This window comes from Sphaeramia orbicularis, chromosome 13 (genome assembly GCF_902148855.1).
Source record: "Sphaeramia orbicularis chromosome 13, fSphaOr1.1, whole genome shotgun sequence".
In the NCBI taxonomy this organism is placed as follows: Eukaryota; Metazoa; Chordata; class Actinopteri; order Kurtiformes; family Apogonidae; genus Sphaeramia; species Sphaeramia orbicularis.
The window spans coordinates 46,123,249-46,147,280 of record NC_043969.1 but is presented as its reverse complement, the minus strand read 5'-3'; the positions used below and the strand labels follow the sequence as shown (position 1 = coordinate 46,147,280).

Genomic DNA, 24,032 nt, shown 5'->3' with positions numbered 1-24,032 from the left:
AGCCTTACCATTTTTCCACTGGGGGGCGATAATGACAGTCAAAGAAAATGTTTAAAACAGCATGAAACACATGCAGAAGGCCATTTATAGTAAATTGGAACAGTTTTCAAGCAACTTTGGGAAAATTTCCAAAATGACCTTTTTTGGAGCACATACTATAGCCTTACTATTTTTCCACTGGGGGGGGCGATAATGACAGTCAAAGAAAATGTTTAAAACACCATGAAACACACCCAGAAGGCCATTTATAGTCACCTTGAACAGTTTTTAAGCAAATTTGGGAAAATTTCCAAAATGACCGTTTTTGGAGCACATACTATAGCCTTACCATTTTTCCACTGGGGGGCGATAATGACCGTCAAAGAAAATGTTTAAAACAGCATGAAACACATACAGAAGGCCATTTATGGTCACCTTGAACAGTTTTTAAGCAAATTTGGGAAAATTTCCAAAATGACCTTTTTTGAAGCACATACTATAGCCTTACTATTTTTCCACTGGGGGGCGATAATGACAGTCAGAGAAAATGTTTAAAACAGCATGAAACACACCCAGAAGGCCATTTATAGTCACCTTGAACAGTTTTTAAGCAAATTTGGGAAAATTTCCAAAATGACCTTTTTTGGAGCACATACTGTAGCCCTACCATTTTTCCACTGGGGGGCGATAATGACAGTCAGAGAAAATGTTGAAACAGCATGAAACACATGCAGACGGCCATTTATAGTAAATTGGAACAGTTTTTAAGCAAATTTGGGAAAATTTCCAAAATGACCTTTTTTGGAGCACATACTATAGCCTTACCATTTTTCCACTGGGGGGCGTAAATGACCGTCAAAGAAAATGTTTAAAACACCATGAAACACACCCAGAAGGCCATTTATAGTAAATTGGAACAGTTTTTAAGCAAATTTGGGAAAATTTCCAAAATGACCTTTTTTGGAGCACATACTGTAGCCTTACCATTTTTCCACTGGGGGGGCGATAATGACCATCAAAGAAAATGTTTAAAACACCATTAAACACATGCAGAAGGCCATTTATAGTAAATTGGAACAGTTTTTAAGCAAATTTGGGAAAATTTCCAAAATGACCTTTTTTGGAGCACATACTATAGCCTTACCATTTTTCCACTGGGGGGCGATAATGACAGTCAAAGAAAATGTTTAAAACAGCATGAAACACACCCAGAAGGCCATTTATAGTAAATTGGAACAGTTTTTAAGCAAATTTGGGAAAATTTCCAAAATGACCTTTTTTGGAACACATACTGTAGCCTTACCATTTTTCCACTGGGGGGGCGATAATGACCATCAAAGAAAATGTTTAAAACACCATTAAACACATGCAGAAGGCCATTTATAGTAAATTGGAACAGTTTTTAAGCAAATTTGGGAAAATTTCCAAAATGACCTTTTTTGGAGCACATACTATAGCCTTACCATTTTTCCACTGGGGGGCGATAATGACAGTCAAAGAAAATGTTTAAAACACCATGAAACACATGCAAAAGGCCATTTAAAGTCACCTTGCACAGTTTTTAAGCAAATTTGGGAAAATTTCCAAAATGACCGTTTTTGAAGCACATACTATAGCCTTACCATTTTTCCACTGGGGGGCGATAATGACAGTCAGAGAAAATGTTTAAAACACCATGAAACACATCCAGAAGGCCATTAATAGTCACCTTGAACAGTTTTTAAGCAAAGTTGGGAAAATTTCCAAAATGACCTTTTTTGGAGCACATACTACAGCCTTACCATTTTTCCACTGGGGGGCGATAATGACCGTCAGAGAAAATGTTGAAACAGCATGAAACACACCCAGAAGGCCATTTATGGTCACCTTGAACAGTTTTTAAGCAAATTTGGGAAAATTTCCAAAATTACCTTTTTTGGAACACATACTACAGCCTTACCATTTTTCCACTGGGGGGCGATAATGACCGTCAGAGAAAATGTTTAAAACAGCATGAAACACACCCAGAAGGCCATTTATAGTAAATTGGAACAGTTTTTAAGCAAATTTGGGAAAATTTCCAAAATAACCTTTTTTGGAGCACATACTATAGCCTTACCATCTTTCCACTGGGGGGCGATAATGACAGTCAGAGAAAATGTTTAAAACACCATGAAACACATACAGAAGGCCATTTATGGTCACCTTGAACAGTTTTTAAGCAAATTTGGGAAAATTTCCAAAATGACCGTTTTTGGAGCACATACTATAGCCTCACCATTTTTCCACTGGGGGACGATAATGACAGTCAGAGAAAATGTTTAAAACACCATGAAACACACCCAGAAGGCCATTTATAGTAAATTGGAACAGTTTTTAAGCAAATTTGGGAAAATTTCCAAAATGACCTTTTTTGGAGCACATACTATAGCCTTACCATTTTTCCACTGGGGGGCGATAATGACCGTCAAAGAAAATGTTTAAAACACCATGAAACACATCCAGAAGGCCATTTATAGTAAATTGGAACAGTTTTTAAGCAACTTTGGGAAAATTTCCAAAACGACCTTTTCTGGAGGACATACCATTACCATACATTACCATTTGTCCACTGGGGGGGGGGGATATAATGACTGACAGAGAAAATGTTTCAAACACCATGAAACACATGCAGAAGGCCATTTATAGTAAATTGGACAGTTTTTAAGCAAATTTGGGAAAATTTCCATATGTGATATTGTTTCCATATGTGATCATGTTTTTTGACTGGATCGTTAAATGACTTAATTCTCTGTTAAACTGTTAATGTAGTTTACAAACAGACAAGTCGTTTTAAAATAACTTAAAACTTTATTGACTAAAAAACTTAAATTACCTTGAATTTACATAAATATAAAAGTCGATCACGTTCACGTCATCGCTGAGTCTGTTTGGCACGAAGTTTCTGTAAAGTTTTCTGTGAAGAGATGAAAAAAACAATTACTGAAGTTGTAAGTTTAATAATCTGATCTTTTTGTCTAAACTCTTCAACTTTCACCCACTATCAGCTGGTTCCTTTTGTTCTGTAAATGAACTGGTACCTTGTGGAACTCCTTGGCCTTGAGTCGGTTCTTGGCGTAGGCCTCCTGTCGACTCCTCGCCTCCTTCTGATGTTTCACCTCCTCCAGCTGCTCGTAAAGTCTGAACAAACACGCGTCATTATTCACCAGTGTTTGTTCTTCAGTGTTTGGACAGTTTCTGTGTGCGGTTATTCCTTTACCTCTGAGTTCTCTGGTGCATCTCCAACACGTCCTGTTTTCTCCTCTCAGGCGTACAGATCCTCACCTCAACCTTCTTCTGCGCAGAATCACTCACTGAAGAAAACATGTAGAACGGAAAGGAAATGGAGTAAACAACAAAAAAAACAACTGAAAATCATGCACAAAGAAACTGCAATAATCATCATGATCTACATTTCCTTTAGCTTTATTTTAACATTGTTTGCTAAAATACTTCCTACATGTTTTGATGCTTTACTCAGTTTCACTAAATCGTATAAAGAGGATTCTGGTGAACGTTTTACATGTAAATTGCTGAGAATCTGCTGTTTGTAGCGGTTGAAAGTTGGAGAACTTCACCAATATCAATCATCCTCGATACTGACACTAACTGATCTGACTGAACTAAATACTGAACATTTTATTCACAAGACTGTAATAAGAGGATGTGTAACGACAGAGTATCGATGTTCTACTGCTCAGATTCGCAATCAAAACAGAAAATAACAAATTCAGCAGATCAAAAACCTGCTGCCTTAATAAAAAATAAATAAAAAAAACCAAACAAACACTGTAAACTATGACGGAACAAAGTCAACAAACTTATAGTAGGTCACAGAGTAACTCAATAAAATGTCCTTTCATTCTGAAGCTGATTTTCTCATAAATGAACACATGGACCGGTCGCCAACTGAGTTACAACTGCACAAAGACATAATGTGATCTATTCAGGTCATTAAAATAGCAACTTTACAAATGTTGACTTGTGTGAAAAGCAGATTAAAAAGATAAGACGGGGAAAAAAGACAGTAAAGGTGATGAAAAGATTCAGTGAGACCAAAACAACATGAAAGATTTAATAAAATTAAAAGTGCGTAATAAGGTAAACGGGGTAGAACCATGTGCAGGTGTGTGTGTGTGTGAGAACCTGTTTGGGTTTTCGTCTGCTCGGTGAATCCACGTCTCTCGGTACTTTTGTCTCCAGGTCTCTCAGGTCTTTTGTCTCCAGGTCTCTCAGGTCTTTTGTCTCCAGGTCTCTCAGGTCTTTTGTCTCCAGGTCTCTCAGGTCTTTTGTCTCCAGGTCTCTCAGGTCTTTTGTCTCCGGGTCTCTCGGTACTTTTGTCTCCGGGTCTCTCGGTACTTTTGTCTCCAGGTCTCTCAGGTCTTTTGTCTCCGGGTCTCTCGGTACTTTTGTCTCCGGGTCTCTCGGTACTTTTGTCTCCAGGTCTCTCAGGTCTTTTGTCTCCAGGTCTCTCGGTACTTTTGTCTCCAGGTCTATCAGTACTTTTGTCTCCAGACTCCCTCCGTCCTCCCTTCGTCTTTGGACCAGCTTTAAGTTGAGGTCCTGCTTTCGTCTTGGAGACTGGATCAGGTTTGTGGACTGGAGCTGGTCTCCGGGATCCAGGTGGATTCTGGAGGTGGGTCTGGGTCTTGGTGAAAGCCGCTCTGGCCCTGATGGCCTCCACCCGGGCTGTGGACTTCTGGAGGAGACACATGAGCTTCTGCTGCTGGACGTCCTGCAGGTCTGAGCCCCAGTGGAAGTCCAGGAGTCGGACTGGACACGAGGAAAACCGGTTCAGTTACATAAAAAAAGACACTTTAAACTCAGAGCAGAACGGTAAAATGAACCTGCTGCAGTCTAACGAGTTCAAGTTCTCGTACTTTGTTTTTGTTCCAGCATCTGTGTACGTTGACAGTGGAAAAAAATACACATTTAAACACGTCAGTAATCTGAGCTTTATATTTAAAATAAAATGAAAAAGAGATTTAAATTCTATTTTTGTTTTAATTAATTGATGTGAGAACCACAACCTCTCAGACACATCAAACAAACACCACAAAGACAGAAATCACAGGAAAATAATGAATAAAAATGCATAACATTAAAATAATGGGATCAGGGAATCTCCCACAGTAATCGTACTATGACTTCATCATCAAATTGTTCAGAACCAGGTGATTCTTGGATTTCAGGTCCTGTGTTTACTGTGTGGTACTGAGTTTTCCTCTGGATGTTGATGCTGTTGTTTTTGTCTAATTGTGAGGTTTGGTGTTTCTCTCACAAAAATTAAGTTTTCCATTTAAAAAAAAAATAGAGAATTTCACATAATTTTAGAATTGATCAGTTCAGTAAATTCAAAACTTTTAATCAAAAGCATAAACACAAAAGTCTGGGAACAGGAAAAGTTACATCGTTTTTACTGGAACTGTATTTATTTAAAACTGTTTTTATTTTATTTTTACTTTATTGAATCTGTTTTTACTGTACTTAGTCTTATTTTCGCTGTGTTGTAGAACACTTTAAAGCGCTATATAAATCAAAATTATCATTATTATTATTATAGTTTTCCCTTTGTTCCAGTGATAGGTAAACCCTGTACCTGATCAACAGGAGGTGAGTTAGCTCTGTTTACCTGGAGGTAACTGGTCTCCTCTTGACGCCACCAGAGTCCTGTTTGACATGGATTCTGTCGTCTGGAAGTAAAGTGTCATGATCAGAGATGCAGCAGCAACTGAACATGATTCTATGGACAACTGATGAGTGGACGGTTACCTGTGTGTCTGTGGTTTGGTGTTCTTCTTCCTCCTCTTCATCGACTTCATTTTCGGTTGCTTCCTGTTCCTCGGTGATGGTCGTGTCCTGGTCCTGCAGAGAACTGTCGGTCAGACTCACTAGTGTGATCTCAGACTGCTCCAGGATTCCCTTCTCACCAACAGTGACCTGAGGGAGAGAGAAAAAACTGTTCAGAGAAAATAAAGACGTGTCATCCTCATGTTTCCTGTCAAGAACGTGCATCATATTTAACAAGATTAACTCAAGGTTTCCACACTTACACTACAAGAACCCGCCGACTTCTGACTCATAAAAACCATGAACATTCACAGAAACAGGAGTGACATGTTTGTTCAGCTTTAATTGAAAGATAGATTCAGAGTCAATCTTAAATATATAATAAAAGTTTCTGAATGAATATTGACCGAATTTCACGGTGTTTTATTAAAGACTTTGTGCATCCTCAAATCTGTGTTCGCACTCTTGTTTTCTCTTGGATCTGAACAAATCTTGCGAATTACTTTAGTCTCTACATGACCATTTTTAAAAAGTGAAAATTTTGGGACAATTTTACTTAATTTCATGCCATTCATGTATTTTATGATCATGGGAACTCAATAGTTTTTCCCGAACAGTCAGAGGTTTGTAAAACATCTGTTCCAGTTCATGAAAACAGGTGTAATACTCTTCTTACCAGTATCTTCTCAGAGACGGGGACACCAGTGTCCAGGTCTGACTTCTGCTCAGATGTCTCATCCAGATTCTTATCAGATCCATCCTGTTCTTCCTCTGGTGGTGGCGGCAGCTGGATACCAGATGTAGAATCACACACTGATAGATGAGACAGATTCAGCACCGTCACCTCCACATCACAGTCCACTGAAGACGCCATCAGGACAGAGTCCTGTGGGCGACACTGGGACGTTTGGAGCTCAGTGAAGGACTGATGTGGATCTGGAAGACACCTGGACCTTTCCTCTGCTCTCAGCTGTTCGACAGGGGGATCAGGGCTGACGTCACAGACCTCAGAATGTAAGGACGAGTCAGCGGAGCGGTCTGTAGGAGACGAGGCATCGCCCTGTCCCAGCAGGTCAAAGGTCATGGTGGGGTCTACAGTTTCATTGTGTGTGACCTCAGCGGGCAGAGGGTGGAAGGAGTCAGAGGCTGGAAACACTGAACGACAGACAGACACGAGCGCAATGTACAAGGATATAGAATTATGCAAGGGTTTTATCCTCTGGTTGTGTTTTCAGATCCTATTTATCCAATTATTTTATATCTGTTTTTATCTGTTTTAGTATATGTTATATCTCTATATTTTTTACTTGTTTTATCATATCTTGTATTTTTACCTATATTTTTGTGCACTTTAGATTGTTGTAAATGTGCCGTATAAATAAACCTGACCTCGACTCAAATATCTCATTAGGAAAATACAAAGACTGTTACAAACACATAAAGAGGAATAATACTTCTAAAGTTAATGTTTGAGTTTTTACACTTTACATACATTTAAATAACTGTAATTTTTGAGAGAGAGCGAGATCAATGATATTTTACATAGATGATATTTTACATCAACTGCTGATGCTGACCCAATATATTTGTGCATCCCTACAAATATTATTTACAAATGATTTTTTATTAAAAATGTCCAATATTTTGCTGACACATTCTTGTTCACAGTGAATAATTACCTCTAGTGGAAAATTAAAAGAAAAAAACTCAATCAATGAAAGCCCAGTTTCGTTGTCATATTTCTAAGTTAAATTATTTTTGTTAGTTTTATTCATCTGTACTAACACAGTTACACCATAAACCATCCCACTATCACTGACTTTGTATAAAACAATACATGTCTGATCATTCTGGGATCGACTATAACCAGTAAAATGTTTTCAGCCTCACCTTCACTCCTCTCTGAGTCCAGTTCTTCTGGACGGATCTGGAGATCCAGACCCTGGTCCTGTGGATGTGGACTGACCCTAGGGTCGGAGGCGCTGTGTGACGAGGACTCAGGAGGCAACGCTGGGTGAGAACTGACAGTGATCTGAGCCGAGACACCGACGTCCACATGGGCTCGTTCACCTACATAAAAAAAACCCCAACAAAAAACAGATGAGTCACTTTAAGATGCAACTGTGATTTTTCTACATGAATACATAAAGAAATGAACTAAAAACCACCATATACTGTTCTGTTCTTACCAGGATGATACAGAAGCATTTACCTCCTTCTATTCATTCTAACATAATAAATGATGTTGATAATGTTGCTAAAAACTGAGCAAGATATGTCCAAACAGAATATATGAGGTACTGGTTTATCGCTGCCTTAAATGGCTCATTGGTTCGTCTGTTTCGATCTGATTTAATGTCTTAGAAACTGTAAAATCACACTGTAATAACAGATCTAAGCAGCAGCTCTAGTGTTTGTGATCTGAGCTTAGTTCAAGTGTAGAAACCATCATGAATGTGAAATAAACACACTTCAGGTTTCGTCAGTTAATATCAGAGCTCAGTGACAAACTAGTATTCACAAACACTAAGATCAGATTATTAAAACATACAAACACACACACACATATATATATATATATATATATATATATATATATATATACACACATATATATATATATATATACACACATATATATATATATATATATATATATATATATATATATATACACATATATACATATATATATATATATATATATATACACATATATATATATATATATATATATATATATATATATATATATACCTTCCCACACACTAATGCTTTGAGGCTGATCATCTGTGTCTGATTCATTATTTATTCACAACATGTCTTAAAATGATTAGAAACACGGCCACAGCCAAAAGTTTGGGGAATGCCTTTGCTTAAATGTATTTTATTTGTCAATAAAACAGATTCAGGACATGAGTTAATCAGAGAACAGTGTCTGATGTCAAAGGTCAAACAGCATCTACGCTTAGTTTGTGATTTCTATAACGCCTTTCTCTATGGAGTCCCCACACAACAGCTACAAAAACTGCAATCCATCCAAAACCATTCTGCCAGAATCTTAATGAGACTCCATAAACACATCAGACCAATTCTCCATAACCTCCACTGGTTCCCTTCACCTTTAGATGTGACAATAAAACGGCTCCCATCACCTACCAGCACATCCATGGAAACACCTCCGACTATCTTAAGGACCCCGTCACCCCTCCCACATCCACCTACACCCTCAAAACTACCCCCCAAGACCTTGCCTTTATGTACTTTGTTTCTGAATCGTAATCTTTCAGTTTTTACATCTTCACTCTGTTTTTACCTGCGCTTCCACTCATCTGAACAGCAGACTCGTCCGGCTCTCCGACCAGCGGCCTCATCCTCTCCTCCTGACCTTCAACCAACCACATGGATGACTGCTCCAGCTCCATCATGTGACCTGTGAAGAGGTCCCGCCCACCACTGCTCAGCCATTGAGAGGCGGAGTGATGAGAGAGCCGACCAATCATATGACTCAGTGTCGAATCCCAGCCGCCGTGATCTGAGCTCAGGGGCAGCGTTGGACCTGGCAGCTGACCAATCATGGACGAGTGGGCAGACGGTTGACCGACCAGCTGCTTCACGGCCGAGTCCCGCTGGTCCACAGACAGACAGGAGGACTGGTCCGCCAGATGGCCAATCAGAGGCCTGAATGAGTCCTGACCCTGGGACAGATCCACATCTGAGAAGTGATCCAGGACTGGGTTGAGTGACGTGTCCCACGGCTGCAAGAGGCAAAAATTAAACACTGGTTAAAAGATGAGTCACACTGCACTGAGAAATAAAACATCTGGAAACGACTTTAATACGTGTTGAGTATTTCTGATAAATAACATTTCACTGGTCAAGTTTCCATCTAAAGGTGTCACGAACCAAGTAAAGTTTAAGAAATTGGACTGAAAACGTCAGTTTATGAATGTTTCCATTCACTGTCTATTATAATTACTATTATTACCAATAGAAAATAAAGGCACGGGACAGAATTTACAAAAGTTACTCTTTGTTGTTGTTTAGAAAAATGTAGCTGCATAATGAAAATTCTTGATTGATGACAATACCTATGTGTGTTTTTTTTGTTAATCAAATCATCATTATGAATATAAAAATAGTTTTTATTTTAAAGTCTTTCAGTCCATCACATCTTTCGTAAACACAAATTCAATCATATAAATTAAAGAAAAAAAACCCTGGTAATTTAACATGACTGATAAATATGTGACATCAGTGAAAAGATGTCTGATATGACGATATTGATGTGTGGATGATAAATCGATGAAAAAAGAAAGATTAAAAATGGTGGCTGAAATTTTTATCTAGAAATGTTTTATGATTTAATGTTTAACAGCCAGAATATAGTTAATTATTTGCACTTTTACATTTTGTTTTTACGTGTATGGTTTATTATTTTGCATTGCTGGGTGTCTATGTTCACAGAATTATTCCATTTACGAAATAAAATAAACAGAAATGATCATCTTAGTCTTTCTCCACTGAGATTAAAAAGTTTTGTCTGAATATTATATTCTCTTTAATAAAACATATCCACATCAACAGCAGATACGAACCTGACTGATCCTCTGTGTTCCTGCTGAGTCTGAGGGAGGAGACCGATGACCTGTAGATACTTCACCCACTCCGCTCTGGGACACTCGGATCAGAGACTTCTGGGAAACTGAGGAGCCCGACTCATCCGTATACGAGCCTTCACTGTCTGTAGATCAACACAGTGAACAAACACTGACTCACAGTCATTTTCAAGGTCAAACTCAAGTACTTTCCAAGCACTTTTAAGGGTCATTTTCACATTTTTCCAGCACAGACCCTTATCACTGGGGTCAAATATATATCTACAGGAATACATACAGGGGTTGGACAAAATAATGGAAACACCTTAAAAAATCAACAAAATATAATTTAATATGGTGTAGGTCCGCCTTTTGCAGCAATTACAGCCTCAATTCTCCGAGGTATTGATTCATACAACTTGTGAATTGTTTCCAAGGGAATTTTAAGCCATTCTTCAGTTAGAATACCCTCCAACTCTTTTAGAGACGATGGCGGTGGAAATCAACGTCTTACTTGAATCTCTAAAACTGACCATAAATGCTCAATAATGTTGAGGTCTGGGGACTGTGCCGGCCATACGAGATGCTCAACTTCATTAGAATGTTCCTCATGCCATTCTTTAACAATTCTAGCTGTATGGATTGGGGCATTATCATCTTGAGGTGAAGGTGTTTCCATTATTTTGTCCAACCCCTGTATACTAAGGATTTTTTTTTTTCACTTTGTATCACAATGATATACATTATATTTTGCTGTAAATATCTAAAATTATGTTTCATAAGAGCAAAAAGTTTAGAGATTAAAGGATGAACACAAAGTTTTATCCAAACAAAAGGGAAGTCACTTGGTGTTCTTCAGACACACTTGCACCGAGACAAACATTTAGATAAAAATGTACCTGGAGTCGACCTGAGAACACCCACTAATTGTCTTTTTTGATACAAAGTTTTATTTTTCAAAATGTACCATAACTCGGTATGTAGTTTTGGTTCGAAATCAAATCTGTTAATATCAAAAATAAGCAAAAAACATGATAAATCACATCACAGAGTTAAAATTGCAAGCACATTCAAGCATAAACTCAAATTCTAGCGCTTTTCAGACCTTGAAAACACAACATTGAAATTCAAGCATTTTCAAGGATTTCAAGCACCTGAAAGAACTCTGTGTTTTAATGGCTCTTTCATGATCCTGCCATTGCCTTTCTTTGTGAAAGACAAAAACTTCCAATTCTGAATGTTTTGCACCTTGAAACATCTCTGTATGACTGAGAGATTTCCAATGTAAACAAACAAAACCACACAAAAGGTTAAAGTCACCCCCCTCCACTGCTATTCACAGGCTTTTAGGACTCAAACTTTTCTCCTTTTCTTTTTTCCAGGTGAGAATATAAAGTCTAAAGACACTGAAATATTACAAATCTGTCTGGTCACATAAGTATTAAGCTGATGAAGTATTCGTTCATCTGTTACCTGTGGTTTTCCCAGCTGTACTGAGGGAGATGTTCAACTCCTTCGTGTATCGGTCTATGATGCGCTGGATGCTGCTCTCGTTAAACAGAGATTCAGCGGTGACGTCAGAAAAACCTGGAGCCGAGGCGTCTTTAACACAGGAGCTTTGGTCGGACGGAGTGGAAACATTCAGTAAACCTGTTCCTTGTTTGTCTTCATGACCGTGGGGGGGAGCATTATCTAAAGAGGTGAGAACAACAGTTAATCCACAGCACACGTTAAAATAAAGTATCATAAAAGTACTGAAGAGATAGATAATGTTCTTCACCATGGTCTGAGTTTTGTTCCGGATCAGTGGTGATGTAGCTACCGGTGGAGATGGTGGTGGAGGAGAAACATTCAGGATCACGAGTTCTGTGTTCAGACTGACACACAAACAACCAAAATGTTGAGTTAAGAATACACCGTGGATAATGATGGAATAGACTTAAAGAGATTATTTGAATACATAGTTTTGTTGTATATATCATGGACTGGTGCCTGGTACACTACTATATTTTTTTCCCACTTTTTTAATAAATGTTTTGAATTATTTTTGTCTTTTCTACATCATTTTTAGGATGCAGATTAAATTAGCTCTGTGTTTAACATTAGCTCATTTCTAGTTCCTTATGTTTCTAGTGAATGAGCTCTGTTCATGTGAAATAAAGCAATAAATGAAATGAAAGAAGTTGGGGCTATTTTTATTACTATACTCGTTGCAGTTTTCCGCACTATCCTACACTATTTTCTGGTGAATTTGTCATTAAACATTTATTGGATTTGACAGTGTTATTGTGAATATTTATTCTTCAAACTATTAAAAATAAAATCAGTGTGTGGGGTATTTTTTTTTTTTTTCCCGCTGGGACTGCTACCTGGAGATGTATTAGAGAAAGAAGACAAATACCTCTTTCAAATTCTTATAATTGCTTCCAAAAAGGCCATTACAAGGAACTGGCTCAAAACTGATGTACCCTGTGAGGATCAGTGGCTATAATAGAGGAAATCTACTCTATGGAAAGACTGACTTATTACCTATAGCTCAAGGAACATATCTTCATGAAGCACTGGGGGAAATGGCTGGACTATAAACAAAACAATGCATAATTACTACTGTGTGTCATTTAAATATTTTGTGTTCAACCAGTGACCCCTAGTTTCTGTGTTGTATTGTCTGTTGATAAAACAAATAAAAATAAAGTGAATTTAAAAAATAAAAAATGAAATAAAATCAGTGTGAATTTTTATGTGATAAAGATCTCAGTGTTTGTGTATCTTGTGTCTGTTGTTGCACATCTACAGCACTAACAGATCACAGCAGATGGAATCAAAATTATGATTCTGAAAAAGTGCCTCCATCGTTAATTAACTGTTTGTTTCTGCAATTGTTTAACCTTGTTTTTACTTTTAGCCCCCCCCACCCCCTATCCCTCAAGGAGCCATTGCTCTTTGATAAGGCTGCATTTGTAAATAAGAATCTGTTCTTAATTGCTTGCCTGGGCAAATAAAGACTGAATTTAAATTTTTTTAAAAAAATGGTTGACAGTGTGAGTTACTGAATCTTAATCTTAACCCTTTCATAAATGTAGGTGCACTGAGCTCAGTTCAAGTGTAGAAACCATCATGAAATGTACTCATAATAAATACACTTCAGGTCTAGAAAGTTAACATCATCGCTCAGTGACAAACACACAAACATACAACCACAAACACACACTCAGACTGCACACGCTCATTTACATAAAACACACAAACCACAGACATTCTGACGCACACAGACACACAAACACAAACACACAAAAGCTTCTCAGTGATAATCATCGGCTTGAGACACAAATGTCCAAGCTCTCAGATTTGGCTATTTTTCATCATTGATCCACAACGTGAACCTCAGAGGGATTTACACACATACATTAAAAAGATTTGTCTCAACACACTGAACAATAACATGGTTACCTGTGGAGATCTGTAACTGGTGACGGCAGGACCGGAGTAATCGGCTCCTCTCCCAGAGTCAGACGAAAGTGGTGAGATGATACTCTGAGCTGAATGTGAAGAAAAAAAGATGACAGAGTTTTAATTTTCCATCATATTTCCTGTGTGTGTGTTCCTCGTCGTGTATCCAGTCGTCTTCATACCAGACACTGAGGACTCGGGGGATGTTACTGCTCCAGACAGAAGCCTTTCTTTCCACATGTAAGGACTGGGCGTCGCCGAGCTCATCCCAGACCCTGGAGGTCGTTCGATGGTCTGCTGTCGTCTGCTGGGCAACATGGGAGTTCTGACCGAGGCCACAGATGAGTCCCACGACTCCTGAGCATCTCGGCCCACAGCGCTGATCAGCACTTTAACATCATCCTCTGGACCTACAGTAGAGGCAGTTAACAGTTAATTCAACACACTGACAGTTGAATCAGGATTGACCAAGTCCCACCCCTTTCTGCTGCGCATCATGGGACTAAACTTAAAAAAAAAACAAAAAAAAAAAACATGAACGGTCACTGGAGAGAGATGAATGTTTTTTTTCATCCTGTTTGATTGCCATTTATACATGATGTTTGTCGATTTAAGATACTTTTACAAGTGAAGAAAGCTGCAGTTTGTGTTTAAAATAGTAAAGAACCCTCTAGTTTTACATTACGCAACTCAATGGACTGACTCTCTCATTGCACATAACACACTTCACCAACACCCTAAAACAGTAGTTACCTCAGCATATTTTAACTCAATCTTCAAGATCGAAGTGAAAAACTATTAGAGGTGAAAATTTGTCCAGTCTGGTCATGCTGAAGCTGCAGACACATCTTCAAACTTGTGGACAGAAACAGTTACGATGACATCACCTCCATGACTTTCAGGTGTGTAGTCTTTTATATTTACAGATTTTCAGTCTTATACTTCAGTACTTTTACAACAAACTCATACTTTCTATTCCTGTAAAATTTACTTTCATAATGACAAACATATGTGTAAATGATGGAATAATCCTACTTGTCTCTCTCCATTGACTCTGATAATTTTTTTCAATGAAATAAGGTCCCATGGGACACAACTGGACAGGACGGGTGACCCTTCACACCGTGACCTCTGAACAATTATAAACAAGTATGAGAGGTCTGTCAACCTTCCAGATGCAGCAAAGAGGTTGACATTACCTGTATTTGTAACCTGAAAGTCCAGCATCAGATGTCCTCTAAACATAAAGGGAGTGTTTTCATTATTGACATTAAGACTGCATAATAATGTCAAAGGTAACTTCTGTTTCTCTCTGATATTTCAAAACTATTTACTATATTTTATTTCTGTTGGTATATCTGTCACAGTTGGTGAAAATGGCATAGACTACATGTAAGATGTAAAAGTCCAACAGGCAGTAAACAACAGAAAACGAAGGGGGCGGGGCTAAGAGCTGACCTGTTGTCTGACTGACATTAACCGGCGTCTCCACTTCTTGAATCACACTCAGCTCATGTTGTTCTCTCTCCATGATGCCCAGACGGACTCGGGTCACTGGCGGCTTCGCTGTTCGAGGAGGAACAATGGCACCAGGGGCGGGTCCAGCAGGAAACCTGATCTGGGTGACGGAACCTCAACAGAAGAACAGAATGAAAAATAATTTGCTATGTGCCGATTTCAGCTGAAAGTTTGATTAACAGTTTTGCATTTGCGTATCCTCAGTGCTGAACATTTAAGATTACAAAACCAAAATGAATATAATAATATGAACCAAAATAAAGGACACGACTGATCTGAAACGAGTCATAATACAACTTCTTTCTATAATTACAGATAATCTAGTGTTAAATTTGGAGTTAGCAAAAGTTGTTATCCCTGGATGTCTGAAATGGGCTCACGCTAAAATATTCATAACTTACTGAGTTCCTGTTCAATAGAAATGTCATTTACAGCAACATTACGATGCGCAGAAAAGAAAAACACCATCTCTGACCAATCAGAACTGAGTATTTAATGATCCCATGTTTACAGTGTGTGACCCTGTATCCATGAGAAACGGAAAATAACGAAATGTAAGGGTGTAAAATCTGTATTTGTCCTCTCTTACCACTGGTGGACGGCTGCTGTGGAGGGGCTTCAGCTTCTTCCTGAGGCTCCTCTAGGTGAGATAAAGTTCCTCCATTGGACTCCTCTATAGCTTTCAGGAGAGATGCCAGGAGTTTGAGGCGGGTCTGATTAACATCCTCTGGAACCAACACTTCAGATGCAGTCTCTGGAGGCGCCTGTGGGAACAAAATATACAAGAATGAATTAAATATTTGTCATTCATTTTCCAGGATAGGCTCATTAGTGATATTCAGGACATTAGGTTTAGAATATGCAGAAAAACTGTTCACAAATCATACAAACACAAATTATGACCATAATGTTAAAAAAGAATTTAACAGTACAGAACCATATGTGATGTATAATCTTAAAACCACAGCTGAGTTGAGGAACATTAACTCCTAACCAGTGGGTTTAAAGCCACTCTAAAGGACACACTGAGGTGAAACTGAGGTTTACAGTTTTATTCTACTGTCCTGTTTGAGGACATACATAACAAAGGTAGTTTTAACTAAAAATTACCTCCATTGGAGTTGTTTTCACTTGTTAGATGATTCAGAAAAATTTTGTCTTCTTTATGACAATTAACTTTCATCATTTGAATTTTATTTGCCAATATTTAAAGAAGACAAAATGTGACTGAGCTGTAAAGAAAACTGTTACAGCATCTTTAAAACAGAGGACAAATCAGATGGACACTTTGTAAATGAGAAGGAAGGAAAGAATAAAGAAACAAACAAACAAAAGAAAGAAAAATTACCATCTATCTTCTTATTTTTGTTCAATTTGACCCCAAACTAAAGGTTGCCATCTCTGTATGTCACTCACTTGTGCATCAGTGTTAATCAAAGCCTGCAGTGTCTCTTTTTGCAGTCTCATCGTCTCCATCTCCTCATGTCGTCTCCGTCTGTCCTCTTCCTGTCTCCGTCTGTCCTCTTCCTCTCTCCATCTACCCTCTTCCTCTCTCCGTCTGTCCACTTCCTGCTGTTTCTGCTGCAACGCCACTGCTTCCCTCTGCTCCAGCATACGCCTCATGACTTCCCGCAGCTCAAGTCTCTGCCTCTCCATATCGTCACGTCTGGAGCTGACAGACCCGGTATGAGGGGAACCACGAGACACAGAACCAGGCTGAACCGTCACCTGGTCTGAAATGGTCTGGATGGGGTCAGAGGTCGACGGGAGGGGAACACCTGGAGTTGAGACTTGTGTCATGTGGACTTTATGGAACTTTTGTTGAGGCTGGTGTTCTGTTACTCGGTCCGTCACCTGGACAGCAACATCGACTCTCTGGTTTGTGGGACTGTCTGAAATAATCTGGACTGGATCTGGAAGCCGCCTGGATTCAGAATTCACAGGCAGACCGTAAGGATGGGGAGGTGGAGCTGAAATGTCTGAGTCTCTTGTGGGAACATCAGCTGAGGTTTGTGGTTTGGAATAAACATACGAAGGCACTGTAGGGATGGTGGGTAGGTCCAGAGGAGGTGACACGTGTGCAGAAGGTTCAGTCCAGTGCAGAGGAGGACGAATGAGGCCTGGAGGTCCAACAGCAGACATGTTAGAACGAATCCTCAGAGCCCGCTGGTATTCCTCCAGACGCTGACGAGCAACTTCAATAGACCTCTGGTGAGTTCTGAAATAATGATGGAAATAAAACTTAATTAACCTAAGTGAATCTACAAGACAAAAAAAACTCTGTCTTCAATTTACCATTGTCCTATAATAGAACAGCACATTCATAAGGAAGCCATTGAGTGACTAATTGAGTCTCTCACCTGTTTCGTTCAAGAAGCCGCTGCTGATATTCTCTTATCCTTCTGGTGTGGCCATCTTCATCTACTGGAGGCACCACCTGTAGAGTTTCAGGATATTTTAGTTATAAAATCTCTAAGAATAAACCAAAAATTAGGCAGTTTTTTTTTTTTTTACTAATCAGAGGCACAAATTATAATATTTCCATTTCCTCACCACATACCACAGACAAATTCTACCTAAAAACCTACCTCAGAAGACTGCCCTCTGCGAACAGAGGCGTCTTCCTGATCGTGAACTGGAGTTTCTTCTGGTTCAACAGGTAGGTTCTGTGTCACAGCTGCTTTCAGATGTTCTCTCTCCTTTTGGGCCTCAAACAGCATCTGCTCCAGTTTGACCTTCTGCTCCTCCAGCTCTTGCAGCAAAACCATCTGCTTCTGCTTCTCCCTCTCCAGCTCCTCGTCCTGGACCAAGAAAAAGGTTCTATAATCAGACAACACAGCAAAACTTTTCTACATTAAGGCTCGTCACAAACACTATCCCCTCCTCTGCACAGTGACCTGCTTTCATTAATGAGGCATAAATTAAACAGATGATGCAGTTTGAGACTTTAAATCTGGAACTGAAGACTGTATAACATTTATCCAACAGCAGCTACAGTTACTGGATCAGAAACAGCTGCAGTTTCTTTGCTCCTCCTCAGTTGGAAGTAGACCCAACATCCACCAACCCCCCTATGTCTTCAACTTCAGTTTGATGTCCATCTTTCACAAAAAGAATCTTTAACTTATGAATCTTCATTTCACAAAAAGAGAAGGTGTCTAGTCCTCTGTGAAAAGGTACAGACCCCTGATTGATGCCTTTGTCTGAAACTGGACTGAGTATGTAATTAAAACCACCTGCATCAATAATCTGACAAAGAGACCAAGTACAAGGATAACAATAAGATCAGTCCCAGTCAGTCAGTACAGAATATGTACACAGTCACACCAACACACACTTCACTTACAGTTTATATTCTGAATCTGCTCCAGTTCATGCAAAGAGCATATTGAATATTCCATCATTGACACACATTTTCCAATTAAGACATGAGGATTACGCTGAAATAAATCCTCTGTCGAGATCATTATTTTGACATTTTTGATGCACTTGCTGAATATCTATCTCGACAATGGTCTGCTGGAATAGAGACAACGGTTCTCTCTAATCAAGCTTAAAAGCCAAGTCCCTGAAAATGGAATGTTTTAACGTCTTGGTATACATGTCTTCATTTGTCCTGTTTTCTTTCGGAAGGGTTTAGTCATTTTAATACCATGAGCATTAATACCAAAAGTATTCAAGTCTGTCAGGAGAAGCTGCTCCTTTCATCACATTCATATTGGATGCAGGTAAACATGAGTCCTTCGTATAAATCACAAATGGGAATTAGCATTTACCCGTTTCTTTCGTTCCTCATCAAATTCTTGGATTCTGTTAGTGAATTCATCTGGAATAATCACGTCTGTTGCAGGTAACGGCTCAATGGTCTCCGATGCTGAGTGAATGAAAAAAAAATTGACTATAAAATGCCTGAATTTTCTTTCCCCTCTGAGATGAATAAAACACGAGAGAGAAAAAAGTGACAAAAACAAAGAAAATATAATATGCCAATAACCCTAATGAATGAATACATTTCTTGTATATTCTAAAAACTGACAATATTCCCCCTAAACTCCCCATAAAAATTTACAGCATTTTAACAAAGGTCTGCAAATACATGCCTACTGTAACACCTTTAATACTAACAAAGCAAAAGAGAAGAAAATCAAGACCAAAATCTGACTATAATGCCTCTATATGCATATTTTATGGGATTATGGGATGTAATAACCCACCTGGAGGGGAGTCAGGTCTGACAGGAGGAGGGTTTTCTCTCTCATCACTGGTCAGAGAACCTGTGTCGATGGTTGAGTCCCGCTCTGGGATCTGATCTGTCATGATTCCAGGTCCAACGGCTCCAGGAAAACGATGGCTGTGCTCAGTCTGCTGGTTTCTCTGACTCCTGATACGATCCAGCAGCTTCTTCAGCGCTCGTCTGGGAGGAGGTCTGACGGACTCTGCTGCAAGTTCAGAGAAATAAGCAACATGTCTCCCTGTACAACACACTTCACTATTACTGATGAGTCAGATTGTACATTACAGTTTCTTCTCTTCACCTTGGGCAGATGTTTCCTGCTCAGCTCCTCCCACTTCACGCTCAGTGTCATGTTGTGAGGTATCAGTTTCTGCTGGGGGGATTTCGTCACGTGTTACATCTAGATCCTGGTCCTCGGTGCATGTGGACAGAGTGGGCAGCGGCTCCGGTACCAGCTGAACGACCAGGTCACCTTTAACCCCTGGATCAAACACAAAGCACATGGGTGTTTGTATAGCTTCCATCAAAATAAAGAGATTTTTATAAGCAGGACATTCAGTATTTACATATTTCAGGACAGTGATTCATACTTCTCTCTCCAGTGTACATGTCCTCAAAGGCAAACTCCATCTCCCTCTGGAATTCCTCCCTGGTCTCCTGTCTCTTGTACAGAGGCTGGAATATCTGTGGAGGCATCTGGGACACCTGCCGTCTCCTCCTCAGCAGGTCAGTCTGCTGCATGTGCTCCAGCTCCACCAGCAGCCGATCCCGATCCTGAGGCAGAAGTAAAACTAATGTTAGGTCTGTTACAAGTACATCATCATCACCTTCATCAGCCTGTCCATTTACCTGTAAGACAGCAGCTAGAAGAAACTGGCAGTTAGGATTGGGATGTGCCGGGGGGGTGGGTGGGTTCATTTGTGTTTTATGAAAATGATGTGAGTATTTTTTTAGGACTCCAAGGTACTTTTGTTTTGTCTTTTGTGTATTTTTAATCACTTTTTTTGTCAATTGTACCTTTATTTTTTATGGGGTTTTTTCTGTCCAGTCTTTGTTTTCTGCCTATTGTCTTCTAACGTGTGTGTATGAATATACACATGTATGTATATTTTGTCTATTGTTTTTTTTTTTCTCGTGATTTTTGTCTTTGTTCTTGTCTATCGTCATCTATCAGGTTTTTTTTTGTTTTTCCCTCACGGCTATTGTCTTTTTTGTTTGTTTGTTTTGGTTTTTGCTTATTGCTTTTTTATTTCTGGTGACTTGTAGATTTTTGTTGTTGTGATTTTGTAAGTAAAAATAAAAATGATTATGATTAAAAAAACAAAACAAAAAAAAAAACACGAAACTCAGATAATTTATTATGTAAACAGACTGAATTTAAATTATATTGTAGATGTCTGTGTAGGTTCTCATTTGTCCAGGTCATCATTCTTCTTGGTGGTTCTTCTTGGTTCAACTGGACTGGTTTAGCTCTTTTGAAAACATGTCCTCTCTCATCCAAGAGACTTCTTTGGTTCTAATAACTGATGGGGGAATGGTGGAGACGAAACGTTTTCAAAAGAGCTAAAGCAGTCCAGTTGAACCAAGGAGAACTACCAAGAAAAAAAATCATTATAGAGTTTATTAATTATTTAATGTGTTTTCATTTTAGTGATTAAAAGTGCCAGATACTATAGTAGTAGTTCAGCAGAGAGTAACCTTTCCTGTGGAGTCACTTTTAACTAGTACTCAGGTTAACCAACAGTTCAAAGTGAGCCTAAACCAGACCTGGTCAGTTTCACAGTATAAGTTATTAGATTTACTTTATGGAACTGAATAAACTAAGAAGTCGGTCGGACCAAAATAAACCTGGCTAATGTGGTAGTCTCACTTTCTGAATCAGTACCTGCACAAGCTGTTCCCTCCTCAGAGCCTGCTTCCCTCTGAGACGAGCCTTCTCCAGCTGCTCCTCTCTCCTCCTCTCTTCATCCCTCTTTATATCCTGCAGCCTCCTCAACTCCAGTTCAGCTTCTTCATGGGCATTCGGCTGCAGACACAGGTACAGATTAGACAACACTCATATGAGGAGGAGAGATTAGGAACAGAGCTAACTTTGAACAGAAGCCTCACCTGTGATGTATCTGTTTCTCTGTCCACTATGGTCTCGGGCATGTGGTAATGCGTGGTAGCGTAGGCGCTCACATCAGATTTCTTAACAACATGCAGTGGCTTGGATCCAACAAACTAAACAAGAAAGAAACATTTTACTTCAACTGGTTCCTGAAGAGTATGTTTTAAAGTTTGCATTCATAAAATTTCAACAACTAAAGGAGCATATTTTACAAGTTGAAATTCAGGCTGACTTTCAGAACTTCTGTACGTTTAATAAAACTTATTTTTCAGCTGACAGACAACTCTACTATAACTGTGGCCAATAAATCACACCACTGGAAACTGGATAATCACCTGAAGTGGATTTGGAGGAGGCGGTGGGAGGCTGGCCACTTTTGCAGATCTTTCTTTTTCTGCCTGCAGTGCCTTTTTCCTCGCATTGATGGATCTAACAAAAAGTAAATCAGTTAGGATGCATTCATTAAAATGTATATATATCTTTCAAGCAATATTCATGATGGTGTTTACCGGCTCTGCTTTTCATGGTCTTTAAGCCTCTGTGATTTGAGCTCCTTCAGGGCTTCTCGATAACGTTCCTCAGCTTTAGAATGATTCTCCTCCTCCCTCTGAGCGATGGCTGCCAAGTCTGGTTCCTTAAGACAAAGAGAAAAAGAAGAGTCTGAATGTCCCTAAAATCTTCCTTCAGAGAAGAAAATCCACTGCTGCTGTGCTTCAGCTCTATCTTACATTTTCTTTTGCGCTTCTGTGTCCCTGGCCGACAAGCTGAAGGCTCTCCTGATACAATCTCTGCAATGTGTGAACTCTTTCTCTTTGCTTTTGGTCCCAGTCTCCCTTTAACTGCTCCTCCAGCAGCTTTAGTTCACGCTGCCGTCTTTGCTCAACCGCTTGGCGTATCTGCAGAGCGATGTACCTCTGCTGCTCCCGCACCTGTTGACCAGCAAAACCTTTCATTTGTTCCTGTCTTTGCTTCCTCACAGATTTGTCCTTAAACATCATCTTCTCATACAACTGATATGACTTGTATCACTGGCCCCAACCCCTCAATTTCGTGAAGGCTCTGTCCAAGGGATCACTGAAGTTCTAACTAATCTAATCTAATCTACCACTTGGTTGCACACTCTGTAGACTGCATAGCACTCTGATCTTCTTGAAAGAATAAACCACACAAAAAACAATACTGACTCTTATTTCAGAATCTAGCCAGGAAAAATTTCTACAACTTGGTAAAACCCAAAACCTATTATGATCATTTACAGATTCATATGCATTAGGTTCACAGGTTTAAAGGCAGATTTTTTTTGTCCTGTGAAAATGGAAGAAACCAGACTATTCTTGACAGTGAGAACTTGGCAAACAATAGACAAATGTGAAATTAATTAAGTAAAATGATGCTGTGTTAAACTGACGATTTAAACAAAGTGCAAACAGATCAGTTAAACTGGAATAATATGAGCTCAGATTAAAAGTATGACATGTCAAGGCATTTCAGACACTGTACATATGTGATAAAGCTAAGGAGGAAGTATTCAGGAGAAGAAAACACCAGGAGTGAAAAATAAAGAAATGCTCCTCCTGTCTTCTAACATTAGTGTCACAGGTAGCTGTTAGCTAGCTAATCACAAACACAGCGCAACTGTAGCAGTGACGACACAGAAAAAACTACTGTTCTCCTGGCCTTTACCTGCTGTATTCGTAGTTTCCTCCTCCTTTCATGCTCCTCTCGTATCAACCGAGCCTCTTCGTTGGGACTCAGTCTTAATTTGGCCACTTTTCTCTTCATTGTTTTCAGAAACGGTCGTGGACATTTCCCAAAACAAACCACTGAGCAGTTAGCAAACACCTGCGCTGCGGGTTAAGGCTAGCTAGCTTCATCCCGACATTCGACGGAATATTTATAGAGACGACAAAAACATGACATAATAAGGAGGTTAAACTCGAGCGGGTGACAAATTACAAAAAAAAGTTTTGTTTAATAGCCGAAACCCATGCCAACCCAAAGCACTGGTGGACGTTTTTTTGTCTATTGCGTCACTTCCGTTCGTTTAAACCGCCCGCGGTGGCTGAAGGAGACAAGAGCGGAAGAAGCGAGTAACAGTACTTGAGTAAATAAAACTTGGCACTAATTTAGGGATTTTGATAAGTAACATTTCAGTGTAAATACTTTATGTTTTGATTAAATTGGAAACTGTTATATTAAATTACGTTTAGTGGTGTTTTTGTCTATTTACAGTTCCTATTCCAAGCCGCTAGGGGGCGGTAACACACACAAGCCAGCTTTAGTGAGCACAATAAGAACTGGTTTAATGTCAGTGCAGTGCTGAATAAATTACCAA

General features: G+C 39.2%; 1 protein-coding gene and 1 non-coding gene across 2 annotated transcripts; both read right to left on the bottom strand.

Moving 5' to 3' along the window:
• Positions 1-2,793: 2,793 nt before the first annotated feature.
• cep295 (centrosomal protein 295) lies at positions 2,794-23,718 on the bottom strand. The gene is made up of 29 exons (XM_030152586.1): positions 23,381-23,718; positions 22,426-22,626; positions 22,207-22,331; positions 22,033-22,126; positions 21,697-21,810; positions 21,473-21,613; positions 20,178-20,361; positions 19,889-20,068; positions 19,568-19,792; positions 19,130-19,227; positions 17,942-18,154; positions 17,714-17,790; positions 16,770-17,571; positions 15,943-16,117; positions 15,294-15,467; positions 14,018-14,245; positions 13,836-13,924; positions 12,166-12,262; positions 11,859-12,077; positions 10,386-10,531; positions 9,104-9,545; positions 7,678-7,857; positions 6,464-6,942; positions 5,770-5,937; positions 5,630-5,690; positions 4,144-4,770; positions 3,218-3,311; positions 3,039-3,138; positions 2,794-2,914 (listed from the first exon to the last, which is right to left on the bottom strand). Exons 1-29 carry the CDS (start codon positions 23,477-23,479, stop codon positions 2,873-2,875), a joined length of 5,874 nt encoding a protein of 1,957 aa, XP_030008446.1. The 5' UTR covers positions 23,480-23,718; the 3' UTR covers positions 2,794-2,872.
• Positions 13,685-13,756, bottom strand: LOC115432289 (small nucleolar RNA U2-19). The gene has a single exon (XR_003937190.1). It is a non-coding gene; the product is annotated as a small nucleolar RNA U2-19 (small nucleolar RNA).
• Positions 23,719-24,032: the final 314 nt, after the last annotated feature.

Bases quoted from the DNA above. Each gene is read 5' to 3' on its own strand.
- cep295 (XM_030152586.1), bottom strand. From the start codon at position 23,479: ATGAAGAGAAAAGTGGCCAAATTAAGACTGAGTCCCAACGAAGAGGCT. The intron at 22,627-23,380 runs GTAAAGGCCAGG...GCTGGTCAACAG, and splicing joins GGAAACTACGAATACAGCAG to GTGCGGGAGCAGCAGAGGTA. The intron at 5,938-6,463 runs GTAAGAAGAGTA...TCTCTCCCTCAG, and splicing joins CCGTCTCTGAGAAGATACTG to GTCACTGTTGGTGAGAAGGG.